At 35.1% G+C, this 24414-nt stretch overlaps 3 protein-coding genes across 7 annotated transcripts; all 3 read right to left on the minus strand.

The window, feature by feature from the left end:
* On the minus strand, positions 802–5841 carry LOC18777994 (glutamate--cysteine ligase, chloroplastic). Of its 2 annotated transcripts, XM_020563894.1 has the most exons (16): positions 5427–5841; positions 5188–5338; positions 4975–5082; positions 4740–4832; positions 4422–4505; positions 4208–4276; positions 4062–4132; positions 3911–3979; positions 3443–3536; positions 3239–3328; positions 3065–3145; positions 2669–2761; positions 2476–2556; positions 2258–2327; positions 2018–2140; positions 802–1223 (listed from the first exon to the last, which is right to left on the minus strand). In XM_020563894.1, the coding sequence occupies exons 1-15, from the start codon at positions 5663–5665 to the stop codon at positions 2052–2054; spliced, it is 1482 nt and encodes a 493-aa protein (XP_020419483.1). In that variant the 5' UTR covers positions 5666–5841; the 3' UTR covers positions 802–1223; positions 2018–2051. The 2 variants fall into 2 exon arrangements, with proteins under 2 accessions (XP_020419483.1, XP_007210716.2); XM_007210654.2 differs by lacking the exon at positions 802–1223 and having other exon boundaries at positions 1745–2140.
* LOC18777525 (glutamate--cysteine ligase, chloroplastic) lies at positions 9093–15168 on the minus strand. 4 transcript variants are annotated; one of them, XM_020563898.1, is made up of 17 exons: positions 15009–15168; positions 13900–14245; positions 13587–13737; positions 13257–13364; positions 12997–13089; positions 12450–12533; positions 12236–12304; positions 12088–12158; positions 11905–11973; positions 11123–11216; positions 10918–11007; positions 10753–10833; positions 10419–10511; positions 9735–9815; positions 9575–9644; positions 9396–9485; positions 9093–9279 (listed from the first exon to the last, which is right to left on the minus strand). In XM_020563898.1, exons 2-16 carry the CDS (start codon positions 14235–14237, stop codon positions 9397–9399), a joined length of 1581 nt encoding a protein of 526 aa, XP_020419487.1. In that variant the 5' UTR covers positions 14238–14245; positions 15009–15168; the 3' UTR covers positions 9093–9279; position 9396. The 4 variants fall into 4 exon arrangements, with proteins under 4 accessions (XP_020419487.1, XP_020419486.1, XP_007209899.1 ...); XM_020563897.1 differs by having other exon boundaries at positions 9093–9295; XM_007209837.2 differs by having other exon boundaries at positions 9093–9485; positions 15009–15167.
* LOC18776726 (sugar phosphatase YfbT) lies at positions 18191–20384 on the minus strand. The gene has a single exon (XM_007209182.2). It carries the CDS (start codon positions 19571–19573, stop codon positions 18434–18436), a length of 1140 nt encoding a protein of 379 aa, XP_007209244.1. The 5' UTR covers positions 19574–20384; the 3' UTR covers positions 18191–18433.

A 24414-nucleotide genomic window follows, 5' to 3' on the forward strand; every position in this document is an offset into this window, starting at 1 on the left:
TCAATTTTTAGACGAAAGATTAATAGAATGAGTTTTGCGAAAACAATTTGAAACTTTTAAAGGGAGTTAATATAATTTTGAAACCTGTTTGTGAAAATACGAAAACCCTCACAGAGTGTCATTGTAATTAACTCTTTATTTATTGATTTATTGTGATTTCCAGATCGAGTTAGGCAATTCATACGTATTCTATAATGTATAAATGTACATAAGAGAGAGAGAGAGAGAGAGAGAGAGAGAGAGAGAGAGAGAGAGAGAGAGAGACTGCAATTATTGGATACATATAAGCATGGGAGATTCCTGTCAGTCTGTCTCATAATATATGCAATCTCTTTCCAACACCCCACTAGGACTAGTTGGCTCTTGCCTACTTGGAATCCAATGTCGATTGTTGAGCTTTCTTACAAAAACCAACTTATATAATTTCTTAAGCAGATGTAATTATTGATCAGAAGTTGGAATCCAATGAACACACTTGATCTAATTCTTATCTTCACAGCATTTTGGAATATTATTTTTCTTCAACTATTTGGGAAAAAAGAAAAGAAAAGAAAAGAAAAGAACTGATTAGAAAAAGCAATACTTTGATATGTTCAACCTTGACGATTGAATTAGTGGTTGTCTAATATAGTATCGGAATCTCTAATTACACGAGGTCTCTTGAGTTCAAAACCGAAAATTCACATTTTTCATTTCTTTGTTGATTTGCAAAGTGAAGTGTAGTAACCGCTCTATATTTTCAGACAAAACAATTAGCTACATGGCTCTTTACATCTAGATATATATATGTGAAATGTCTCACTTGCCAGATGGGGCTTTTAGCTCATGTAACTACCTATTATTAAATAACATATAAATAATTCAATAATTCTGGAAGAAGAAAAAAAAAAAAGGTAGAAATAAGAGGGGGAGAAGATATCAGAAATATGCTTCAACAGATGTGCTAGTTGTTGGATCATATCTTTTGAAGTTCTTCGGAAAATGCCTGGAAGACTAAAGAGTTGGATGAACCATCCACATCTACGCTATCACCACCACATTATGTTGGGATGTTCCCTCCACAGCAACCACACACCCATCATTCCAGGTGTACACAGATGCATTTGACATATCCCCTCACCCTTTCTCCTTTATTTGTGGTTCTTCATTATCCATATTAACCTATTAGGAATTACAGAGCCACCTTGGATTGGACTTAAGTTAGAGACGATATCAGTGTAATCCTGAAAGAAGCGGAGCCCGACATGAAATGACTGCCTAATTGACCATCCAAGTTAACAGAGTATCACTCTTAGATTCACAATGTAGGCTGTAGAGTATATAGATATTGGTAAAGAGGTGAAGAAGCACAAACAAGCATGGACAAGAGCATGATCTGAAAATGTTGTATGGTTAATCTCCCACCACATGATGGTAAGGTATAACTATTTGGACAGGAAGCAGGAGCACATGGCACACATTAGTAGCCACATGACATGGGCATCAAGAAGTTTCCTTTATATTTCAAACATCCATGCCTAAGATTACATCACAGATTACTCCCTAGGGGAACATATAAATCCCTAATATAAAAAATTAAAGTACCTAACAACATAAACAACTAGCTCCAAAAAGATCTGATTAATACACCTAGCTCCAAAAGAAACTGCCATATTTCCTCATTCAATCTTATTTATGAATTAAAAAATAAATAATTGAGAAAATAAATATAAAAAACTGAGTGCACAGGCCAAATTCTTTTTGGTGAGGTTTGAGTCAGAAGAACTGAGATATATATATGTTGCTATTTCAGATATTTCAACTTCTACTGCAGTGAATAGTAGAGCTCTATGATCAAGGAAAGAACTTGATCAATCAGTTGGAAGATGATCTGATTACATAAACTGGAGCAGTGTTAAATTAGATGATAAGCCCCATGTCTAAAACAACATAAAAAATATATTCCTGGGGAAACACAAATCTCTAATCATAAACTAAAATATAAAAAACTAGGAGCAAATTTGCTAGGTTTACACACCAAATGGCTCCACTCAGGTGCCTCAACCTCAACTTCAGTATAGTAGCTCCTCAAAAACAGGGTCTATATTTTGTCCCCATTTCCTGTAATACAACTCCAGTAGCTTCTCAGCTGGTGTTACACCTGCAATATGATTAACTTTCAATATAAACACCAAATTCTCTCAAAAACGAAACCCGAAAACGAAACACCTATTAGAAATTTATTGCATATCAGGTATATTAACTCCCAATTACATACCAGTTCTAGCTACCTCCTCCAACTCATTCAAGAAGCCTGTTTCATTAAAGCCTCTTCTTTCCAGGCCAGCCTGCACAAGAATAGATGATGCTATGACTCAGTCACACACATACATAAACACACTGGCTCTCTCTCTCTCTCTCTCTCTCTCACACACACACACACACAGAGCAGCAGCAACTACATCTGCTGCAACTAGCAAGTAAAGAGCAATTCACCTTTGCGAACCGGACCACATCTTGAGCAACATGCTTTAGCAATCTACCACGAAACGGTGTCTTTAGGCCAGTTTTGGGGACCTACAAAATGTAATTTACGATTATTAGATTTGGAAACTTAACTATTGTAGAATAATGTAGGAGACCTGTAGAAGAATGAGCTTTGTTCTGTAGAATATACATTTCACATCACCTGATCTCTCAGCATCTGTCTTTCTTCAGCAGTCCAGTCTGCTATCATGTCTATCACATTTTGTAGGGAAACCTCATCATACAACAAACCAACCTGACATTTGAAAGAAAAACAAAATCAGTTGATGTTTCTGGGTTTTAGAAGTTAATAACGTAACCTTCAGAAGCCAGATAGCTGGCATTCAGATATGTTATATGATCACAGGTTACATATGAGCCAGCTACAAAGAACATAAACGACACGCCAGTACATACATAATGATAAATATTTACTCCATCTGTTATCAGAAGATGATGTTCAAAAGAAGTGAAATATACTCCAGAACTTCGTTTTCGGCTTGTGTATAGATCAGAATAAATGAACTAGTTCTGTATAAGGAGGCAGAGTGCGTCTTACCCAAAATGCAGGCAAGGCACGTAATCTACTCCAAGGTCCTCCATCAGCACCCCTCATCTCCAAGTATCTCTTCAGCCTGACCTGAATGGACGGTGAAATATGGCATAATTAGGCAATACCAATAGCATCAGAAATACATAAGCTGATAATTAGATTATTAAAGCTAGTATGAACCTCAGGATATATAGTTCCCAAATGCATCTCCCAATCGTTCATGGTTGGCAATTCACCCGGAATGCAACGAAGCTTTCCTGCCATGAAATCCTGCATGGATGCAACCATACTGTGTGTTTAACAAACTAGTAGCTTGAGACAAACAAAGACTGCAGCTAAAGAAGAAATCTGCAAAGTACAAGACTATAAAGGATAGATTGAAACCCGGAAGGTCATCCCAGTACAGTCGAAATGCCTCTTGTTCCGATAAACAAAGTACATGGGAATATCCAGAGCATATTCAACATACTTCTCGAACCTGTGTAAGAAAACTAATTTAAGAAAAGATTAAGAAGATAAAACCAACAAAATGCGTTTGAAGGTTTGTACACCTATGAATGCAGCATCAGGCAATTGATAAAGAAGGATCACAAAACAGTGTAGAAAAAATATTAATGTCTAGGAAACTGCTAGTTTTGGTTAAGATTCTTGAAAACAGTCTGCTACAGAACAGACAACTGAAACAAGTAAGAAGACTAGGATAAAAGGAGACCACATTGTGTTTTTCAACAGACATTGGATTACATATTATCAAATAGAAGTAAACGTTTAAAACATTTGGACTCTGACATATGAAATTACAGTCACAGGAGAAACTAAGAACTTCTTTCATGAGTACAAAAAAGATCTTACCCAAAGGTGTCATCGAAAACAAAAGGAATCATGCCAGTGCGATCCTTGTCAGTATCAGTCCAAATTTGACTGTTACAAAAAGTTGAAGAATCAATGCATATTGAATGGATAGTAGAATGCATGTGAGCAGAAAAAACAGAACCACATAAACCTTCTCATGCTAAGAAAACCATTTGGCTTTCCTTCAGTGAAAGGTGAATTTGCAAATAGAGCTGTTGCAATCTGTTTCAATTGTTGAAAGGTTAGATACTGTAAAGCAATAAATTTTACACCAAAAACGAGAGAAACTGTCCTCACAGGCTGCAAAGCAAGACTAGCACGAAGTTTCTTTATCATGTCGGCTTCGGAACTGAAGTCCAGATTAACCTAAAAATAGTGAATAAAGAAGGTGTGCATGAGTTAAAAAAATCCTCCTCCTGGGCAAATCAATGGAATATCACATTATGAAACATAGCTACCCTAGCAAATATTCACAGCAAGAACCTGCTTAGATTAGTAAAAAGCATCTCACCTGTGCAGTGCAAGTCCTGAACATCAAATCGAGTCCGAGCGAGCCAACTTTGGGCATGTAATTTCTAATAATTTCGTATCGTTCCTGAGACAAAATACTTGATCAGTATGTCAGTAATCAAAGTCCTAAAAACAAATACGTAAAGTGACCAAATTGGACATCATACAAGACGACAGCATGAAATTTGAAAAGGAACATTTGAAATTAGAGCATGAAACCATAAGAGCTAGAGTAGAAGGTGATGTGCTTTGATGTTTCAGCACGTGCCATCTAAATTCCTTATCTAACTAAAATGTATTTCCACATGTTAAACAATACCTTGGGCATCATAGGTATATCTTTAACTTCCCATTTAGGCTGACAACCAATATCAAGCAATCCGATTCCCATTTCCTTTAGAACTGCTTTAACCTAGTAAAAAAGGAACATATGAACAAGTTAACTCCAACGATAAAAACAGATATCCCATTTGTGAACCAGAATTTATTTAAAGAAAACTAACCTCACTTGCATAGTTGCATGTGAATTCAAAAGAAAAATTATTTTCACTGACCTGATAAAGATGAGAATTGACTTCAGCACAAACTTGATGCAGAGTTTCAAGAGGTGCACCACTATGCTCGAATTGACCTCCAGGCTCCAATGTTATGCTCTGCTTACCCTGGCAGACAATGTCACATTTTTTTTAAAGATCACCAAAAACAAATGGCAAGTGTTTCTTGATAATTGATTTGAATATATGGAGTCATATATTTAGCCATTTTACCTGTTTGAGTGCAATAATGTTGTTGCCTTCCATGATTTTATCCCAATCAAATCTATCAGCAATCCCATTAAGCAACTCGGCAATGTGTTCATATTTCATAGGACGTAAAGTCTTTAGATCAAAGCCAAATCTCTCCTGCTCAGTGCCAATTCTGAGGATGGAGCATGATTAAGTATACAAGTTAGGACAAGCTATTCAACTAACTCTGATCCATGTAAGATGATGATGCATATAAGTACCTCCAATTTTCTTTAGGCTTGCATCCAGAGGCAAGATACCCGATAAGATCCTCTTTCGTCAGTGGCTCTGCAGCAATAACAGCCGCTTCTGTGGGAGGGCTTGCAGCAACTATCGCACTACGTCGTCGCCTCTGTCCTACTTCAGCATTGTCTACATGCATAGCATGTGTCTTGCTGGCAGTATAAGTCAATAAGGAAGAGAAGACAATGCAGTATGATGTCTGTGAAATGAGTGCCATGGCCACCCCTCGAAAAGCACTCCACACAACCTCTCAATCAACTACCTTACCACTGCCACTGCAACACCACAGCTAGCTGCTAACCTCTTCGATATTTCTTGACACGAAAATGGTGACCCTTGAAGACTATATATATTGTCATAACATAAACTATCCACCAACTTCTGATTGATGTGCAATGCAACAATCTTTTCTTCAGATCCACTGACACTATTCTGCAGATAAAATAGACTTGGACTGAATGAATAAAAAATACAGCAAAATTATGCCCATATGTAACATGTGAGGATTACACCCCAAATATCAATAAAATTGCACTTGTGTTTCCCGCTGTCTATAAAGAATACTTTTTGAATAATAGGAAAATTGAGAGCAGGAACATGTTCTTGCATTTTTAGCTATCTCTTCCTTGTTTTTTTTCTTTATCTTGCACAAAACTAATAAAAGTAGATCATCTTGTCTCTGGAAACCTCACAAAGACTAACGGGGAAATCAAGCAGCCCTTCTTCACACACATAACTAATCCTAGAAACCCGATTGCACCTGCAGCTCTCACACATTAAACAGAGTAATAACATAGGGCCATTGCAAGTTCTGTGTTCATAACTTCAGTTCTCTTCTCTTATACATTTTCCTCGACTAATAATCCTCTTATAACCCAAACAAAGTAGCATATTGCATAGTTTTTCCATAAATTAAAAAAAAAACATTCAAGCTTTCCCATTAAAAGTTCTATGTTGATAACTTCAGTTCTCTTTTCATTTCACCTAAAAGGTTGATCTAAAAGGAGCAAACTTTAATAGTAGGGTCTGTTTTCTAATTCCCCCTAAAAAATTATGCCCACGAGTTACATTTGAGGATATCACCCCCACTTGTCAATTACATTTTCAGAAATGTGTTTCTGACTTTCTCTGAAGATTCAATAAAATATTACAGATCCATGTTGGATGTTGAAAACACAAGAATCAGTCAGAACTTTCAACAACAAAAAATAAAAATGGTCATGAATGTTGGACGTCAGACCATTGAAATTCATCTTTCTTTTTTTTTTTTTAAGTGTGGTCACTTTTTTAAATGTTTTCAATTCGTGCTATTTAAGAAAAAAATTATAAAAAATTACTAGTCATGATTGTTGGAGCCCGAAAAATTATGTTTTCAATTTTTAAATGTTTTAAATGTTTTAAAATGTTTAATGTTTTCCATGTTTTAAAATGTTTAAAATGTTTTCAATTCATGTTTTCACAAACTTTTTAAATGTTTCAATTCTTGTTATTTAAGAAAAAAATCATTAAAAAATTCAATATGTGTCACTCAAAAATCATATCTCGAAAAATTATTAAGATTCCTTTAGGATAAGACGTGCCACGTGGACACAATCTTATCAGAAATCTTGTCATATATGGAATATGTCTCTAAATAGTAGTTTAATTGGTGTACTAGTGCTAGTTGAAAAAAAATAAGCTAGTTGGTGTACTAGTTGAAAAAATCATTTGAACCGAAGATGAGCACAAGTCTATGATCTTTGTTCAAGCTTGAGCCGAGTTTGAACTAGAATAATATTATCTGAGCCAACAGCTTTGTTTTTATTTTGGTTAATCATGTAATATAATTTACGATAATTTTTCATAATCAATGTATTATAAGATAGTACGTGATCCACACAGAGGGAAAATGGTGAGGATAATTTGTTTTCTTGCTTTTTTTTATTTTTTATAACCAGGCCTAAATATGAGACAGATTAAAGCATGCATCAAGTAACCCACCACTGGACTGGAGTTTTCTGCTATTTATTCCCACCATAAGGCAATGACAACAATCTAACTCAAAGATTTGTTTACACATTGCAATCATGAATTTTAAAAATAAAAATAAAGATAAGATATTTTTAAAGCAAGAGTAACACACAACAAAGCTAAGTCATCATAATAAGGCTAGTGTTATAAAAGTCTTGATATGGAGCCCACATTACTGTTTATTACTGTTCATCACTGTTCATTTGGCGGCTTTGATACTGTTCATTACTGTTCATTTGGCGGCTTTGATAGAGTTTGTCTGTCACGGGTGAACAGTGATGAATAGTGATGAATAGTGATTATTTCAGCCTATAAATAAGAAGAGAAACGGAAAGAAGAAGAAGAGAAAAAAGAAGAGAAAGGAAGAGAAAGAAAGAAAAGAGAGAAAATTCAGTGAGCCACATATGTTGTAAACACTAAAGTTGTAGCCATATTATTTTATAGTGAAAGGTTACTGCTGCTGCTCTCCGAGGACGTAGGCATAGCCGAACCTCGTTAAAAGCTGTGTCTTATCTATTTTTCGTGCAGCTCAATATCCGCATATATTCCAAGTTATTTTATAACAGCTAGTTATAAAGAGATATTTTAACTCGTGACAAATATGTAGCTTTTCTTTTTCGTCAAATAGAGACAACTATCACTAGACCGAAGTGTAATTCGTCCATCATAAAGTTATTTTTGCTTTCTAGAATCTATGCAAACTAAGACGGAAATGAGTCTTTTTAAAAGATAATCAAGATTACAATATTTTACTTACATGTGCAATCATGCAGTTTATTAAGCTTGTCTTTTTATTGCTTTTTTCTTCTTGCATTAAGATTTCTTGCTTTTAATATGCATTTGTAATCCATGCCCAAACACAATCAACAAGAGCACCATACATTTGAAGCTTTTTAAACATCATCGAATTCATTCACTGAAGCTGCATTTTCCTTTATCTTTTGTTAATCCTACGAACAACAAATGAAATGAGAAAGAAGACACCTGAAAACAAATATGCAGTTCACAGTTTGCTATCATGGTTGTTTCATCTTCTTCTTGTTGCTCTGTTACATACCACAACCCTCATCTTTCTGGCTGATAATGGCAGGGGGCTGATTATCTGGTTTGTCCATAATTAGGCAAAAATATAGCCACTTTAAATCTGGACTTGCAAAGAGCTTACAACTTAAGAGGGTAAGAGCATGCACAGTTACACTTCAGGTTTTTTTTAAATTCCCCAATCTCGCAATATCGCTCGTATAAAAAATTATATCTGGACTTTTGGGTAAATCAGGGCCTGGATTGGATGACTATTCTCAAGTTGCGTTTGAGCTAAAAGTTTGAGTCCAAATGCACCGAATCAATTTAGGCTGACACAATAAAAGAGGGCTTCTAAATTCACCCAAAAATATCATTAAAGCACCTAGCTCCAAAATAAATCTTCATATTTTCCTTACTAATTCTTGTTTTCTGATTTCTTTAACTTAAAAAAAATAAAATATAAAAAAAGTCAATATCCAGAAAACGATGGCTGGCTTTTTCACTTTCTGGAACATTTCCACTTTTACCACATGGAATAACAGAGCTATATGAATGAGGAAATAACTTGAAGAGTCAATTGGAAGGGGAAATCAGAAAAATATACGCAGGACTGCAACAAAATGAACTTCTGTTCACTTTCTTTCCCACAACATGCCGCCAGGTTATACAAATGAATTCATCTCAAGAAGTTTCAATTATTTTCAACCTTCCAAGAATATACTGGAACAATGATCTGACTATGTCCGGTCCAAATTAGAAACGAAACTTCATGCCTAAGATTTACATCACAAATTATTCCTGCGGAAAGGTATATCTGTAATCACAAACTGAAAGCAGCTTTAAAAAAAACCTAAAGATTACACCTGAAAATTTGCAAGGTTTACATGCAAAATGACCCCGCTGAAGTGCCTCACCTCAGTAAAGTAGCTCCTCAAAAACAGGGTCTATTTGTTGTCCCCACTTCCCGTTATACAATTCCAATAGCCTCTCAGCTGGTGTTACACCTGCCATGTAATTAACTTGCAATGTGAACACTGAATACCCCCTGAGAAAAGGAAAAATAAGGGCGCATCCTGGCGGATAATTAACTTACCGGTTCTGACAACCTCGGCCACCTCATTCAAGAACCCAGATTCCTTAAAGCCTCTTCTTTCCAGGCCATCCTGCAGCAAAAAAAATTCCATAATCTAGTCACGCAGAGACACAGCCTCACACAAACACACATACGGAGCAGCAAGAGAAGCCCAATTTACCTTTGCCAACTTTACGACATCTTGGGCGACATGCTTGAGCAACCCATCCCGAAATGGTGTCTTTAGACCAGTTATGGGGACCTAATTAAAATAACTCTACAATTAGATTTGCAAACTGAATAACACAAATTTAAGAGGTCAGTATCACTACCAACAAAACTGAGTATGGAATTTATCCTGTGGTTCAATCTTCATGAATTAATATTGATTTGAAGCAAAGGTAACTTAACATATTGAATTCCAAGGTCATGCAATTAGCTATAGATTTGATTTTATGAGAAAATAAAAAGACAGAACATGGGACAACAAATAAATGAGTAAAAAGTAGATAACTATCACTCAATCTCTTTAGCTGGATTTTAACCACAATGGCTAGGCCATCTCATTGCCTGGCCGCCCAAATTATGGTTCCAGCACCAATGAGTGTCCTCCAAGGCTCCAACACCAATAGGTGTGGCATGAAAGAAGTTACAACTTACAAATGAGTGCCAAAAGTTTGCAACCTGACCACAGTATATGTTGCGAGGGCAAAATGTCAACCACTCCACAGGGTCATTTTTTCTCAACTTTGTCAAACATACTTAGTGTCCAGAATAGAGATACAAATTTGAAATCATGCATGCAAAGGAAAAATCGCATTATACTTTCTTTTCATTGAGATAAAACGTGTAGGATTTAACATACCTTATTTCTCAGCATCTGTCTTTCTTCAGGGGTCCAATCAGCTGTAATGTCTAACACATTCTGTAGGGCAACCTCATCATACAGTATACCTACCTGGTATTTGATAGAACATCATAATGAGCTGATTTTGCTGGATACTATACTAAGTAAATAACCGGAAGAAGCTAGATAACTGGCAGTCAAATAAGTTTTAGGATTTCGCATACAACATAAGAGACACAAAGGGCATAAACGAAACACTGAGATATCTTTTCTATCCTCAAAAAGTATGCCTGTGGCTTACATACAAGAACAAATGAACTAGTTATGTATAATGTGTGAAATTGCCTATTACCCAAAATGCTGGCAAAGCGCATAATCTCCTCCAAGGCCCTCCATCAGCACCCCTCATCTCCAAGTATCTCTTCAGCCTGACCTGAATGGAAAAACCAATATAAAATAAGTAGACAATAGTAAGGAAGTATGAGGTAATGGTTTCATTATTCATGCTAGTATGAACCTCAGGAAATATAGTTGTTAAATGATTCTCCCAATCGTTCAGGGTTGGCAATTCACCCGGAATGCAGCTCAGCTTTCCTGCCAAAAAGTCCTGCATGCAGACAACCATACCATTGTCTTTAATAAATCAATAGCTTCAAGCAAACAAAGACAGCAGCTACAGGAGAATGCCTAAAATTACAAGACCACAAAGGATAGATAGAAACCCGGAAGGTCATTCCAGTACAGTCGATGTACTTCTTTTTCCGATAAACAAAGTACATGGGAACATCAAGAGCATAATCAACATATTGTTCAAACCTGCAAAAGAAAAAAAAATAAACAAAAAAGCTTATAAAACTAACTAAATGATTAAAAGGTAATTGTACAACTATGAATGGAGAATCAACACTCAATAAACAATTATCCCACCAAAAAAAAAAAAAATCCACTACAATTAGAAATAGAAATCAATTCAAGCATTACAACAGTATGTGCATAACTAAATAGCATAGCTACAAAAGAAGTTAAACAAAACTATTCAAGTGAAAAATTCATTAAGAAAACCATTCACGTAAAGAATTCATTAAAAGACCATCCACGTAAAAATTCATTTAAAAACCATTCATGTGCTCCATCATAGTTCAATACTTTATACAAAAAATCCATTCTTAGCATCCAAATAGAGTAGTATAGACCAAGCTAGAATTATGAACTATCCACAATCACACGCCTACCAACTATCAAAGGAGAAAGTTCTGGCTTCAGGTTTTGATTTGTTTGGTTAAGATTCTTAAGAACAGTATGTTACTGAACAAACAAATAAGCAGATTAGGCATAACAAGGAGACCGAGGATGTGTTTGTAACACACTGAATTTCTATGCTCAAAGTGATATTACCTATCATCAAATAGATGTAAATTTTCAAAATAATTGGATTCTGATATATAAAATTCTAGTCACAGAAGAAAGCAAGAACTAATTTCATAATGACAATCAAAAGGCTTACCCAAAGGAGTCATCAAAAACAAAAGGAAGCATGCCAGTGCGATTGTTGTCAGTATCAGTCCAAATTTGACTGTTACAAAAATTACAAAAGTCAATACAGATGCCATGTCTCAACCAAATGTTATACGAATTCAAAAAAAAAAAACAAAAAAAAAAACAAAATAGAATTGAGAACAATAGAAACCTTCTCATGCTCAGAAAACCATTTGGCTTTCCTTCAGTGAAAGGTGAATTTGCGAATAGAGCTGTTGCTATCTGTTTCATTTATGGTAAGGTTAGATACCATATAAGTAACAAATTTTACATCAAAACAAAAGGCCAGTATTCCTCACAGGCTGCAAAGCAAGACCAGCACGAAATTTTCTTATCATGTCTGCTTCAGAACTGAAATCCAGATTAACCTACAAAAGTGAACAAAGAAGTTGTGCATGAGCTTCAGATATCTTACTCCTCGCCAAATCAATGGACTAACACATTATGAAACTTAACTAGCCGTAAGAAGTATTCATAGCAACTACCTGAATAGATTAGTAACAATCATCTTACCTGTACAGTGCAAGTCCTGAACATCATATCAAGTCCAAGCGTGCCAACTTTTGGCATGTAATTTCTCATAATCTCATATCTTCCCTGAGCCAAAACACTCGATCAGTGTGCAGATAATCTAAGTATTGAAAGATAATCTAAGTATTGAAAGATTATGAAAAGGGGCATTATTAAAGCTAACAAGGCTACATTGGGCATCAAGGGACTGCAGTATGAAATTTAAAAGGAGAATGTGATATTAGCATCTAATCATACGAGTTACAGCATTAGGGTGATGTGCGTTGGCATTCCTTTTCCTCTTTATAAAACTACTCAGAGGCTGTTTAAAGAGAAGTATTAAGAGTTCTTAATTAAATAAACTGCAATCTCTTCTACAACCTTCCAATAACAAAGAAAATGGAATAAAGTGCCTGATATGGCCTCGTCCACAGAAAACAACTACTTCAGTGTACAAGGCATGTTTCAGCATGTGCCATCTCAAGTCCTAACCTAAACAAATGTTGCAATTGTGCTTCACCGTATGGTTGAAAATATGATTAAACAATACCTTGGGCATTATAGGTATGTCCTTAATCCTCCATTTTGGCTGAAAACCAATTCCAAGAAATCCGATTCCCATTTCCTCTGTAACTGCTTTAACCTAAAAAAAAGTTAACAATGAACAAATTCACTTGCCAAAAAAAATTGAAAAGAAAGATACAGAAACTTCATTTATCAACTAGACTTTACTTAAAAGCAATCTATGCATGAAGTGTGACCCTAGCTTGCATGTTAATTCCAAGGTCCAATTTTTCAGTTTTCACTGACCTGATAAAGGTGTGAATTGACTTCAGCACAAGTCTGATGTAGAGTCTCAAGAGGTGCACCACTAAGCTCAAATTGGCCTCCAGGCTCCAGCGATATGCTTTGCTTACCCTGGCCCACAATGTCAAATATTTTTTACTTTAAATAACGAAAAATAAATGACAAGTGTTTCATGATAATTGATAATTAAATGGAAATACGAGGATACATAAGTCACAAAGGGAGGGATTTATAAATATTAACATCCCTATAACAGATAATTAAAGGAAGTAAAACATATCAATAACACAAAATGTCATCCATATTGGAAGAGTAGAAGAAGAATAAGAATACCTGTTTGAGTCCAATAATCTTGTCGCCTTCCATGACTTTCTCCCAATCAAATCTCTCAGAAATTCCATTAAGCAACTCAGCTATTTGTTCATATTTCATAGGACGTAAGGTTTTTAGCTCAAAACCAAACTTCTCGTGCTCTGTACCAATTCTGAGGATGGAACAAGATTAAGTTTACAAATTATGATTGGTTATCCAACAAACTGGGTACAGAGAGAGTGGTAAGATACAGAACATAAGAATCTAAATTATCATTGACTTTCAAGCCACATTGAAATAATAATGAGTTGATGTAAAATAAGGCAATAAATACCTCCAATTTTCCTTAGGCTTGCATCCAGAGGCAAGATACCCTACAAGATCCTCTTTCGTCAGAGGCTCTGTAACAATTACTGCATCTTCTGTGGGAGGACTTGCAGCAACTATCACACTATGCCCTCTTTTATGTCCTAGTACTGCATCGTCTACATGCAAAATCTGTGTCTTCCTAGAAGAGAAACATGACACGGAAGAGAAGCCAATGCAATTTTCCTTCAACTTGGCTGCCTCTATATTGTTTGCCCTACTCAAACCCACATTTTGTCCACATTTATGCCGAAATATCTCAGTACGGATGCAGTACGATGAACCCATTTGTAAAAGGAGTGCCATGGACGCACCTGGAAAATTGGTATACAGCCTCTCAATTAACTACCTTGACAAATTTATGGGCATCAGATGAAAAAAAAAAAATTGAAATCAAATATCTTTATTGGAACCATCCCAAAGATCTACTGTTTTCCTAGCTAAGGCCTATATAAAATGATATACTTTCTTACACCGAGAATCATGCAAAACCTCGGTGAGCCTTAACTGGTTATCAGTGCGAAAGAGCACGCGCACACAGCACAACTAGTTGAAGAAATCCAATTGGACTTGCATCCCTTACACATCAAATACAGTGATGGCATATGGCCATTAAAATTTGTTTGTTCATAATGTCAATTCTCTTTTCATATATACTTTTCCACTTTTTCTTTCTCTTGAAAAATCTATCTTTGTAACCCCACTGACCAATTATTATATTCAATCACAACCACTTCATCATGTCCCCCAAAATAAAAGTATAAAACTGCATTATTGAATGGCCCAACAAACGAACATTTATAAACAAATACATAAAAACAATAACATAGCTAATATCATAGGTAACAACTGTATTATCATAGCATGCTAAAACTGAAAATTAAACATTTGACGATGAAATGTTCATTGAACTAAGTCATTCAAAACCCAGAAAGCGTGAATGCAACCTTCCAATGTAATTAAAACAACCATACTAAAAAATTAGGACTCAAAAGATCAAAACTCTGGTTACTGTAGGCAGTGTAAGATGAATCCAATACGAAATTATACGACGAAGTAAATTCATTGGAGGGTTACCTGGTAAGCTGCGAATACAATCGCAATTCAAATCTACGAATTTGCAGGAAGCTGCTGACTAGGGTTTTTGGTTTGCCCTCTGATCGAGAAATTCGAGAGAGAGAGGAGAGAGAGACTTTGGCTCCTCTGCTGATGAAAAGGGAGCGCAACTGTTTTTCGATGACAATTAAATAGTGCGGCATAAAGTGTTCCTATACTGGTGGTCCATTTGTCCTCAATGCCGCCACTTCAGCACGGTATAGATTCTCAGCTGCTCATAATCCATTTTCTTTTTAGTAAATTTAGGTTTTACCCATAAAAAAACTTTCACTTTTGGAAAAAGCCAAAGCTTTTTCAAAAAAGACAGAAAAACCTCTCAACTTTCAAACAAAAGACATGCAAATGTAAAGGATTCCTTAGGAAATCAAAAAATAAATAAGGGCAATTTTGTCCATTTTGGCTTCTTTTAAAAATTTTCTCTCTCCTTTGGGCTTTTCCAAAGTCTCCCTTTCTTTTTTCTTATTTGGGCTGACAACAACCCATTTTTTCTTTTGTTAAGAAACTGTTTTGCGGACTAAGCAAGGTTATTAAGAAGGTTAATCTATGTATATAAAGCAAAATGCAGAAAATGGTGAAACATTCAAAATACCATAAAATGTCCTTGGTTAATGCAAACATTAAGAATTGAAATTATTAATTAAATGAGGATAGTATAGTAAATTCACACTTTTCATATTTAAAAAAAGAAAAATCAAATAATAAATCCAATTTTTATGGAACACAACTACCCATTATTTTTTTAATTCTAAAATAAATTTAAATTTAAAAAAAAATAAAAAAAGCCTCTTGCAGGCGCGGAAGCACGTGCGGAGAGGCTAGTGATGGATAAAGGTAAGATAATTACCATATAACGATACGCTACGAATGTATGACACTAATTAGAATTTAGGTCAGTAAATATAGTACAAATAGTAGCATTCTAATGAAAAGCAAAGCTTGACTTGATAATGGGATAATTACGGTAAAAAAGAATAAGGAAATGGCTTATGACGCTTGTATTTCAAATGGGCTAAAAAGAGTACCTTTTTTATTTTAATAAATTGTATTTTTTTTTAAATCTCTCACCACTTGGCTCTAAAACAATGAAAACGGAGATAAACAAATGGTTGTATACATGCAAATTTCAGATCTCTATTCCTATTTACTTGTACAAAAATGATAATTACATATAAAACGCATGCCAATTCCTTCTATCCTATCATTTTATAAAGAACTATGTTGAAATGAGATCACAAAATGGGGAAAAATGAGAACTACAAAACATGTGTAATTCATACATATACATGTTTGAGTGTGGATAAACAAAAAGATCCTCAGTCCGTGTACATGCTAATTTCTTCTTGGCATTACATGAGCCCCAATTTGTGCAAATTTTGGTACCACTCATACCCACAGCCACACAGGATGTGGTTGATGTCAATTTGATGTTCTCAACAAATGTTTCTCTCTCTCTCTCTCTCTCTCTCTCTCTCTCTCTCTCTCAACTTAGGTCTGGACCATCCAATGGACCCAACAAAAACAATCAATTACAAAGAAAAAAGCTTTGTGATTATGACTTTGTGAGGTATTTGATGACGGCACCAGACATATATTCTAATTATATACACTAATTAATACAAATATTGAATATAATATGACTAACCTAGTGGAATCTCAATTATGAATCACAATGGGTTTTCACATTGCCAAAGAAATTAGAGTCCCATAAGGCATTTCCTGAGCCCAAAAAAAAAGGACCAACAAGGGCTGACCTCCATGGAAGGGTAAAATTGTCATTAAAAAATTCACTCACAACAAAGCCACGCTTAAGTCTCGAACTCGCCACAAATATATATAGTCATCAACTCAAAACCTCCTCCAATCAAATAAAATCAACTACTTCTAAACACCAAAAATCAATTGGTATTAAGTCTCCCTTATTAAAATCATGGGCCACACCAGAATGATGTAGGTTTATCACTTTTGACAATGTGGATTCCAAATGGAGCTTTTTCATGCATGCTAATGTTGATTCTTTTTATTTTTAATTCCATCGGCTATCTCTAAATACAAGCATATAAGAAGCATGTGGGTGATAGATACATAATCATGTTGTCTTTGCATCACATCACATGGATTGTACACTCGATCCACTAAACAAATAATGTACTAGTAATTAACTGTTTAATTGTTTAATTGTTTGTACGACAAGAATAGTCACTTGTTTCACGGGGGAGGCAGCGGCTTTAAGGATCACTTTGGTATTCAACTTATTTGGTCAACACTCAACAACCCCTTTATAGCCTGATCTCATTATCATAATATTTACTAAACTCTCGAGCAAAATGAGACCTCATTTTCGAACGGATGGGAATCAAGAAATTTGAATCTAACAATAATCAGAGTGAAAAAAAAAAATTAATATCATTCAAAACACTCTTGAAATTTTCAATATTCATTATAATTCATGGAACTTTGAATTTTTGGAATTTTTTGGAATTTTTTAAAGAAAGTTTTATAAAGTAGTTCGAAATTTAGAACATGCCTAATAATTTGAGAGGTTAAAATCGACTCAAAATTGAAAATTCATTTTGAAAACCCAAGGAAACAATACATTTTGTTCTTCACAGAACAACTCGTTTATATCTTTTTTTCAATCATTAGATCATATTTGTGTGTCAATATGAATTTAGCGCTTATAGGTAGTTCAAACTTGAAACCTCAATATATTTTAGATTTTGGATTTTCAGAATTATAAGATGCATTCCAATTCTAAATATGATCCATAATTCTTTTGGAGTTTTAAAATTTTGGATATCAAAATTTATTTTCTTGAAAATTTTCGAATCGAAATTGGTCAAAAATTGGAATTTTTCTTGTCCAACTTACACCCCTTACTAAATCCCATTAGAAGGAAGAAAGTATATGGAGCGCTAAGAATAAGGAGAATTGAGCTGAAGCCCACTCAAACTTTGTTGGGCTTAGAAGAAGAAGAAGGATCTGTATCTATTGGAACAGAGGATGGCCCATACTTAGAAGCCCATCTCCCTTAAAAGCTTAAACGTTTGCTTCAACACTACACACCAAATAGATAGATTACTAGCTTCTAATAGCAATAGGGATCTTCTAAAAGATTAAAGAGGTGAATAACAACACCAAAATAATTGTGACAGAAGCAGCACCAAATTATATTAGATGTTCTATTCATATATATCGTACAGAAATACTTACATGATAACAAGAAGATAGTCCAATGCAGACCACCTGAAATACTTCATACTTCTTTTTTTCTTCACTTGCTACTTCCCCACTTTTTTCTTCTTTTTTTTCTTATACACAGCATTGTTGATATAAAACTATATCATCAAGAATCAAATTAAGAATAAGCGTCTGTACATTTTACAGGGTTACCGGAAATTATCATCAAATGTTACCCTGGTTGACGGAGATGGATCGTCTTCTTCTTCCATTTCCAACTCTGGTTCCCCTGACCCAAATTCAGTGGATTCAATAACAGCAAGATTCTTCAAATCAACCACAGATAGCTCGTCCAAGCGCCTAACCACCAGGTCTGCAGCTGCAAGCTCATATACAGGATGCTTGCTAGCAACAGCCACACACTTCATCCGGGCGTCATGGGCAGCCTCAACCGTTTGGTTTGAGTTCCCAAACACAATGCAGCGCTCAGGTATGAATTTTAGAAGTTGTGCCGCATACTCAAACATTTCTGGATCAGGCTTCCCCCTTTGAACATCTTCTGCAGCTACCATCACATTGAAGTATCCTTCAATACCAATATTTCCAATTGCAGCCTCTAGAGTTTTTCTTGGACGTGTAGAGACCAGCGCCATCGGTATGTTGTAATGCATCAAAAAATTCACAAACTCTCTTGATCCAGCTCGCAATCTATATATCCCACCCTGCAAAGCTTGGTAAATGTCTTCCTTTCGAGTAGCCATTCTTCTCATCTGTGCTGGGTCTCTTGACCAGCAGAGAACTTCAGAAATTGCCTGTTCATTCTTCATACCTTCTATTCTTCTAAGCATGAAAGCTGGAGGAGGAGACTTTCCTTCTTCTTGAGAAAGAGCCAGCCAGGCTTGCTTCTCAAGATCAGTATTGTCTTCAATCAGAACTCCTTCCCATTCGAATATGGCAACTAGCCAACCACTACCCATCCGTTCTTGTCGAAGCAAGGGATTGTGTAGCGAAGGGTTATCTGCTTTATTCTCTGGTGGCCACAAACCAGGTTTTCGATCTACACTGGTATCGGTAGGATAATCCCATTTCTTGGGAATCCTATCCTCCTTGAATGAATAGGTCTCTTTCGCTAGCTCCATTGCAAGGGCCTTAATTGATGAATTTTTTGAGCGATCAACTCTCAACTTTGGCAAAGGAGGAGCCATAGTAATCCTTCTACCAAGAATTTCTGCCATCGGGAACCGACAGTTATCCGAAGACCTCCTCTTGTTAGAGACATCCTTAATGAAAGCTCCTGTATAGAGCGGCCGGTGCCCAAGAAGAGATGTTGAAGTAATTGATTCAGCCATTCTTGACAAATACCTCAACCAAGCTAAACTTGTATAACTTAAGAATTCTAACTTATGCTAAAAACCCTTTTGAATTTCAGCTAAACTCAACAGTTATAAGCCAAACTTGAGCCAGATAACAATCAATTCCTTTCCAATTGAGGATTTAAAACCACAACTCAACTGTTCTTGTCAGGTCAAATAACCCCATATTTTCCTTTCCAATTGAGGATTTAAAACCACAACTCAACTGTTCTTGTCAGGTCAAATAACCCCATATTTTGTTAAAACTGAGTCCTAATTATTCTTTACCAAATCCAGCTATGCTGTCAAAGAACCATAAAAAAAGGTTCCCTTGAAGCAAAAACTAAGCATAACCCATTAGAACCATCAACCCAAATCCCCCAAATTAACACCACCCACAGCTTAAAAGCTATTAAAAATCCAACCCCAAAAAGCAAAAAGCTGAAAACAAATTGAATTGAAATATACAGAATATACCGAGCAAAGACCAAGTCTTATTAACTCTAGAATTAATCAGATTTCACTCACAAACCAGCCCAACTAGACAGAAACTAAGATATATATATATACAATTTACAAAAACGTAGACTTTTGCTATATTACAATAGGAATATAAAATTTATAAACCTTATATATAAAGGAAAACCTGGGGAAGGACCAAAGGGTTGGATGAAGAATTGGAGGTCTGAGATATCACAGAGAGAGAGAGATTGAAATTCCTCAGCAGCGGATTAGATGAATCTCTCCCCTTTTTTGCGTTTGTTGAAGAAGGTGTTTTTCTGTGGCTTATAAATTGTGGAGAAAATGCTCGGGGAGAGAGAGAGAAAGAGCGGTGATGCCGGCAAAAGAAACCAGCTTAAGGACACGTGTCGGTGATTAGGTTTGATAACTAATAGTGTACAGATAAAAAGGCATTCCTTTTCCTTTTGGACAAAACATTCGGTACTCACCAAATTTTTGGTAACCAACAGATGATGTGGTAATATTTTATTTTCTTTAAATTTATGATATTTCCATGTTTTGGATTGGAGAGCATATTCCTCTTCTTTCTTTTTTTTCCTTTTTTTTATATTTATAATCCATATATATATATATATTATCTGTTTGTTTTTCATTGCAATATTCAATGAATGTATCCTTTTACGTTTAGGTTATGAATGGACCGATTTTGATTATTCTTGTGATTATAGGATGATTCTTCCAAAATACTAATTATACCCTTATCTACATTCCTTTTGTGGAAGACATAAGGAATGTAGAAGACATAAGGAATGTAGATACCACTAGTATAGTGGTATGATGTATTTACTCTCTCCGACAAGGTTTTGGGTTCAAGTCCTAGCATCCGTGTAGTGTGTGTGAGTTTAATATGTCATCGCCCATCTCAATAGAAAATGTCCTAAAAAATAAAAATAAAAAAAATAAAAAAGGAGTGTGCACAATTACTTTTTGGCAAGAGCAATTTTGACCTTCTTTTTTTTTTTTTATCCTGAAAAATAATATTACAAAGAAAAGTCACAAGAATAAATTGATCTTAAGCGATCGAAGTTGAAAGCTTTCTCACACAACTGAGAATACCTATATTAGTAAATAAACGCATCAGTTACAAAATTACCTTCCTTCCATGAGTACATGTCGAAACAAAAAGAAGATTGAAAGAATAAAATGAAATTAGCTCAATTTTTCTATTAGATAAATGTTAAGAATAGTTTACTAGAGCCTAGACCCCTCTCTACCAAAAAAACACTCCTAGAGCCGTTTTCTCTTTGAGGAGGGAGGAAGTCATTGTTTTTCATCCCCTCTCTTAGTGCCGATTTCACTGTGAGGGGGGAGGAAGAACAATTTCTTCCTCCCTTCTCTTTTCTTCTCCTCTTCCCCTATTTTCAGAGACACAAGGTTTCCCCTACTTGTCTTTGTTTCATTATGATTTTCCTCCATCACAGGCAGCTGCGTCTCGACGTCGGATCTCTACCCTCATCCATTTTGTGGTTCCTTTATATTTGGAATAAGTTGCAGAGATTCATTAAGTTCTCTATGTAGTTTTCACATCTCTTTTTGTGAGAGTTTTCCACCTCTCTTTTTGTGAGAGTTTTCCACCTCACCTTTGTGAGAGCTTTTCACCTCTCCTTTGTGAGAGCTTTATTTGTATTGTTATGGCTTAAATTTTTCAAGCTTTATCTATTTTTGATTATTCTGAGTTTACAATCTTAGTTGGGATGCCTATGTAAGAGTTTCTTCGATCATGCGTAATCATTAGTAGAGGCACACCAGATTGTCTTAATTTTTATGTTAGATCGCTCCGTTATTGTAATGATCCCTTGTGGCTAGTAGCTTTTTTGACTGAATTATGAATGCAATCATTTTTTATTTATTTATAGAAATTCTGGAATTGCATTCATAATTTAACCAAAAAAGCCAATAGCCACAAAGAGCCATTACAATAACAGAGTAATCTAACATTAAAATTAAGAAAATATAGGGTTCCTCCATTAACGATCAAGCATGATCAAAGAAACTCTGGTACAGGCATCCTAACTAAGATTGCAAACTCAGAACAATCAAAAATATATAAAGCTTAAAAAGACCAAGCCATAATAAAACAAATCAAACTCTCACAAAGAAGAGCTGGAAAGATCTCACAAAGAAAAGGTGAAAAACTCTCACAAAAGGAAAGATGAAAACTACACATAAATTCAAAGAATCTAAGCGACTTATTCCAAACATCAAGAAGCATTTGCTTGTGCTGAATAGAGGAAAATCATTACAAAATGAAGACAAATAAGGGAAATCTTTTGTCTCTGAAAATTGAGGAGAAGGGAGGAAGGGAAAAGGGGAGAGGGAAGAATGGAGAGAACAGAGGAGATATGAGGGTTTGAAGGAGGAGATGGGCTTGCTTCAAACCTCAGGGAGTGGTTTTATCGAATTATGTTCTCTGCATATCCAAAACTAATTTAATGCTAACAAAGGTTATAAAGGTATTTTATCTTATGAATTAAATTTAAAAAATATATAATTGTTTATTTTTGGGTTTCTTTTGGGTATGTTTACGCATGGATATTTCTAATAAATAATAACCATACTTATTATTAACTTTAGTGGGTAAGCTTTCTTTGAAATGGTTAGATGTTTGCATTGTCCTATGGTCAATTAGAATCCTAGATTAGCCACCTAATTTTCTATGTAAAATAATGACTTCGCCATCTCCTCGTCACCAATTGAACACGATAAAAAGGTTGCAATTTGTGAATATGCCTTTTTAATTGAGGAAACGACATGGAAAGAATGAGAGGAAGGTGGGAGAGCTGGGAAAAACAAGGAGAGGAGTTTACTTCATGTAGTCACCATCAAGATGAAGCAGTCCATATCACAAACTCTTGCCTTTGATTAGTTAATTTGCAGGTTTAATTCCACACGCATGCGGCATGCCTTTCTCATTACTTCCTTTAATATATAATAATATAATATATATATTTTATATAAATTCCAAAAGGAACAACTGTAAATGAAGGTCATGATTTAAACTTCTACCAATCATATGCGACAATTATTTCAAAATCACCAAACTCAAAATTGTTTTGAACTCTGAAAACAAAACACGACACTATTCAACTATGGCTTGCAACGGTGCAAATTATGTATGCTCGGGAAGGTCAAAGCATTGCCAAACCATATACACATATATATATCGGATCGTTGAAATAAATTTTGTAGTGGATCTTAAAAGATATTCACCGAATAAAATTATTTTAGACATTCTTAAATATAATGAAATTATATACGCACACACAAAAATATTTATGACACAATAGTATGTAGATAAATTATCAATACAAGAAGGCATAAACTACTGTATAACTGTTTTTAATTATTTGAGTTATAAATTTGTCGGCGATATTTGCACTTAAAAGGTTTTGTTTTTTCCCTATATGATTGAATAATTCTATTATGATAGGTGGAATAAATACGTGGTCCTACTACGACTTATGGTGCAGAAAATAGCAAAGAAGAGAGAGCACCAAGGATAAGTACAAAATAGGTGCTGGGGGCCCTGATTTTGGAAGCGTGAAGATCCTTCGAAGTGTCTGTGCAAAGCGAAAGCAATACCAGATTCATCTCCGGTAATCCCAGGTTGGAGAAGAGCCAAGTCAGCCATTTCAACAGGATTCACCTTTGCCACGATATTACTCCCAAAAACAAAAACTCCCAAAAAAGAAATTGTTGGAATAGGTCGGTTCTAATGTTTGGGCCCATCTCTTCGGAGAAACTTCTCCAATGAACACTACACAACTTATCAGTTGTAGACATTTATATTAACAGTTGACAATCATTCAAGTTGAAAGTTATCGCAAGTACAATTTGTAAGTGTTAAAAAAAATGCATTCCTAATCGTTCATGTTTTATTTGGGCATTATATCGCGATATAATCGATAATATCTCGATATGAAACTGAAAAATAAATGAAAATTGTTGAGAAATGGCGGTTTTGCACACAAGGGGACTTGAACCCCTCTCTCCCTAATCCTCCTACTGAGCCTTATCCAACATGCTGCGGACGAGTTTGTTAATAAAGCTACGACGTGTAATATTTATATGGTCTTTAAAATTTCTGCAAACTAATATTATCTAGGATATATTTCCATTAAAAAAAAAATTCCTAATGATAAATTTAGGCATATGTTTAATGTTATTTATTATTTTATTATAGAGTTGTATTTTTTTGTTTTTGGTTATATATTATGGAGTTGTATTATTATTCACTATTGAGTTTTAATATTGTTCATTATATGTGATACTAAGTTTTAACAAATTCTTTCTATGTGGTACTAAGTTACTCATAC

The sequence above is a fragment of the Prunus persica genome, chromosome G5, assembly GCF_000346465.2.
Source record: "Prunus persica cultivar Lovell chromosome G5, Prunus_persica_NCBIv2, whole genome shotgun sequence".
NCBI lineage: Eukaryota > Viridiplantae > Streptophyta > Magnoliopsida > Rosales > Rosaceae > Prunus > Prunus persica.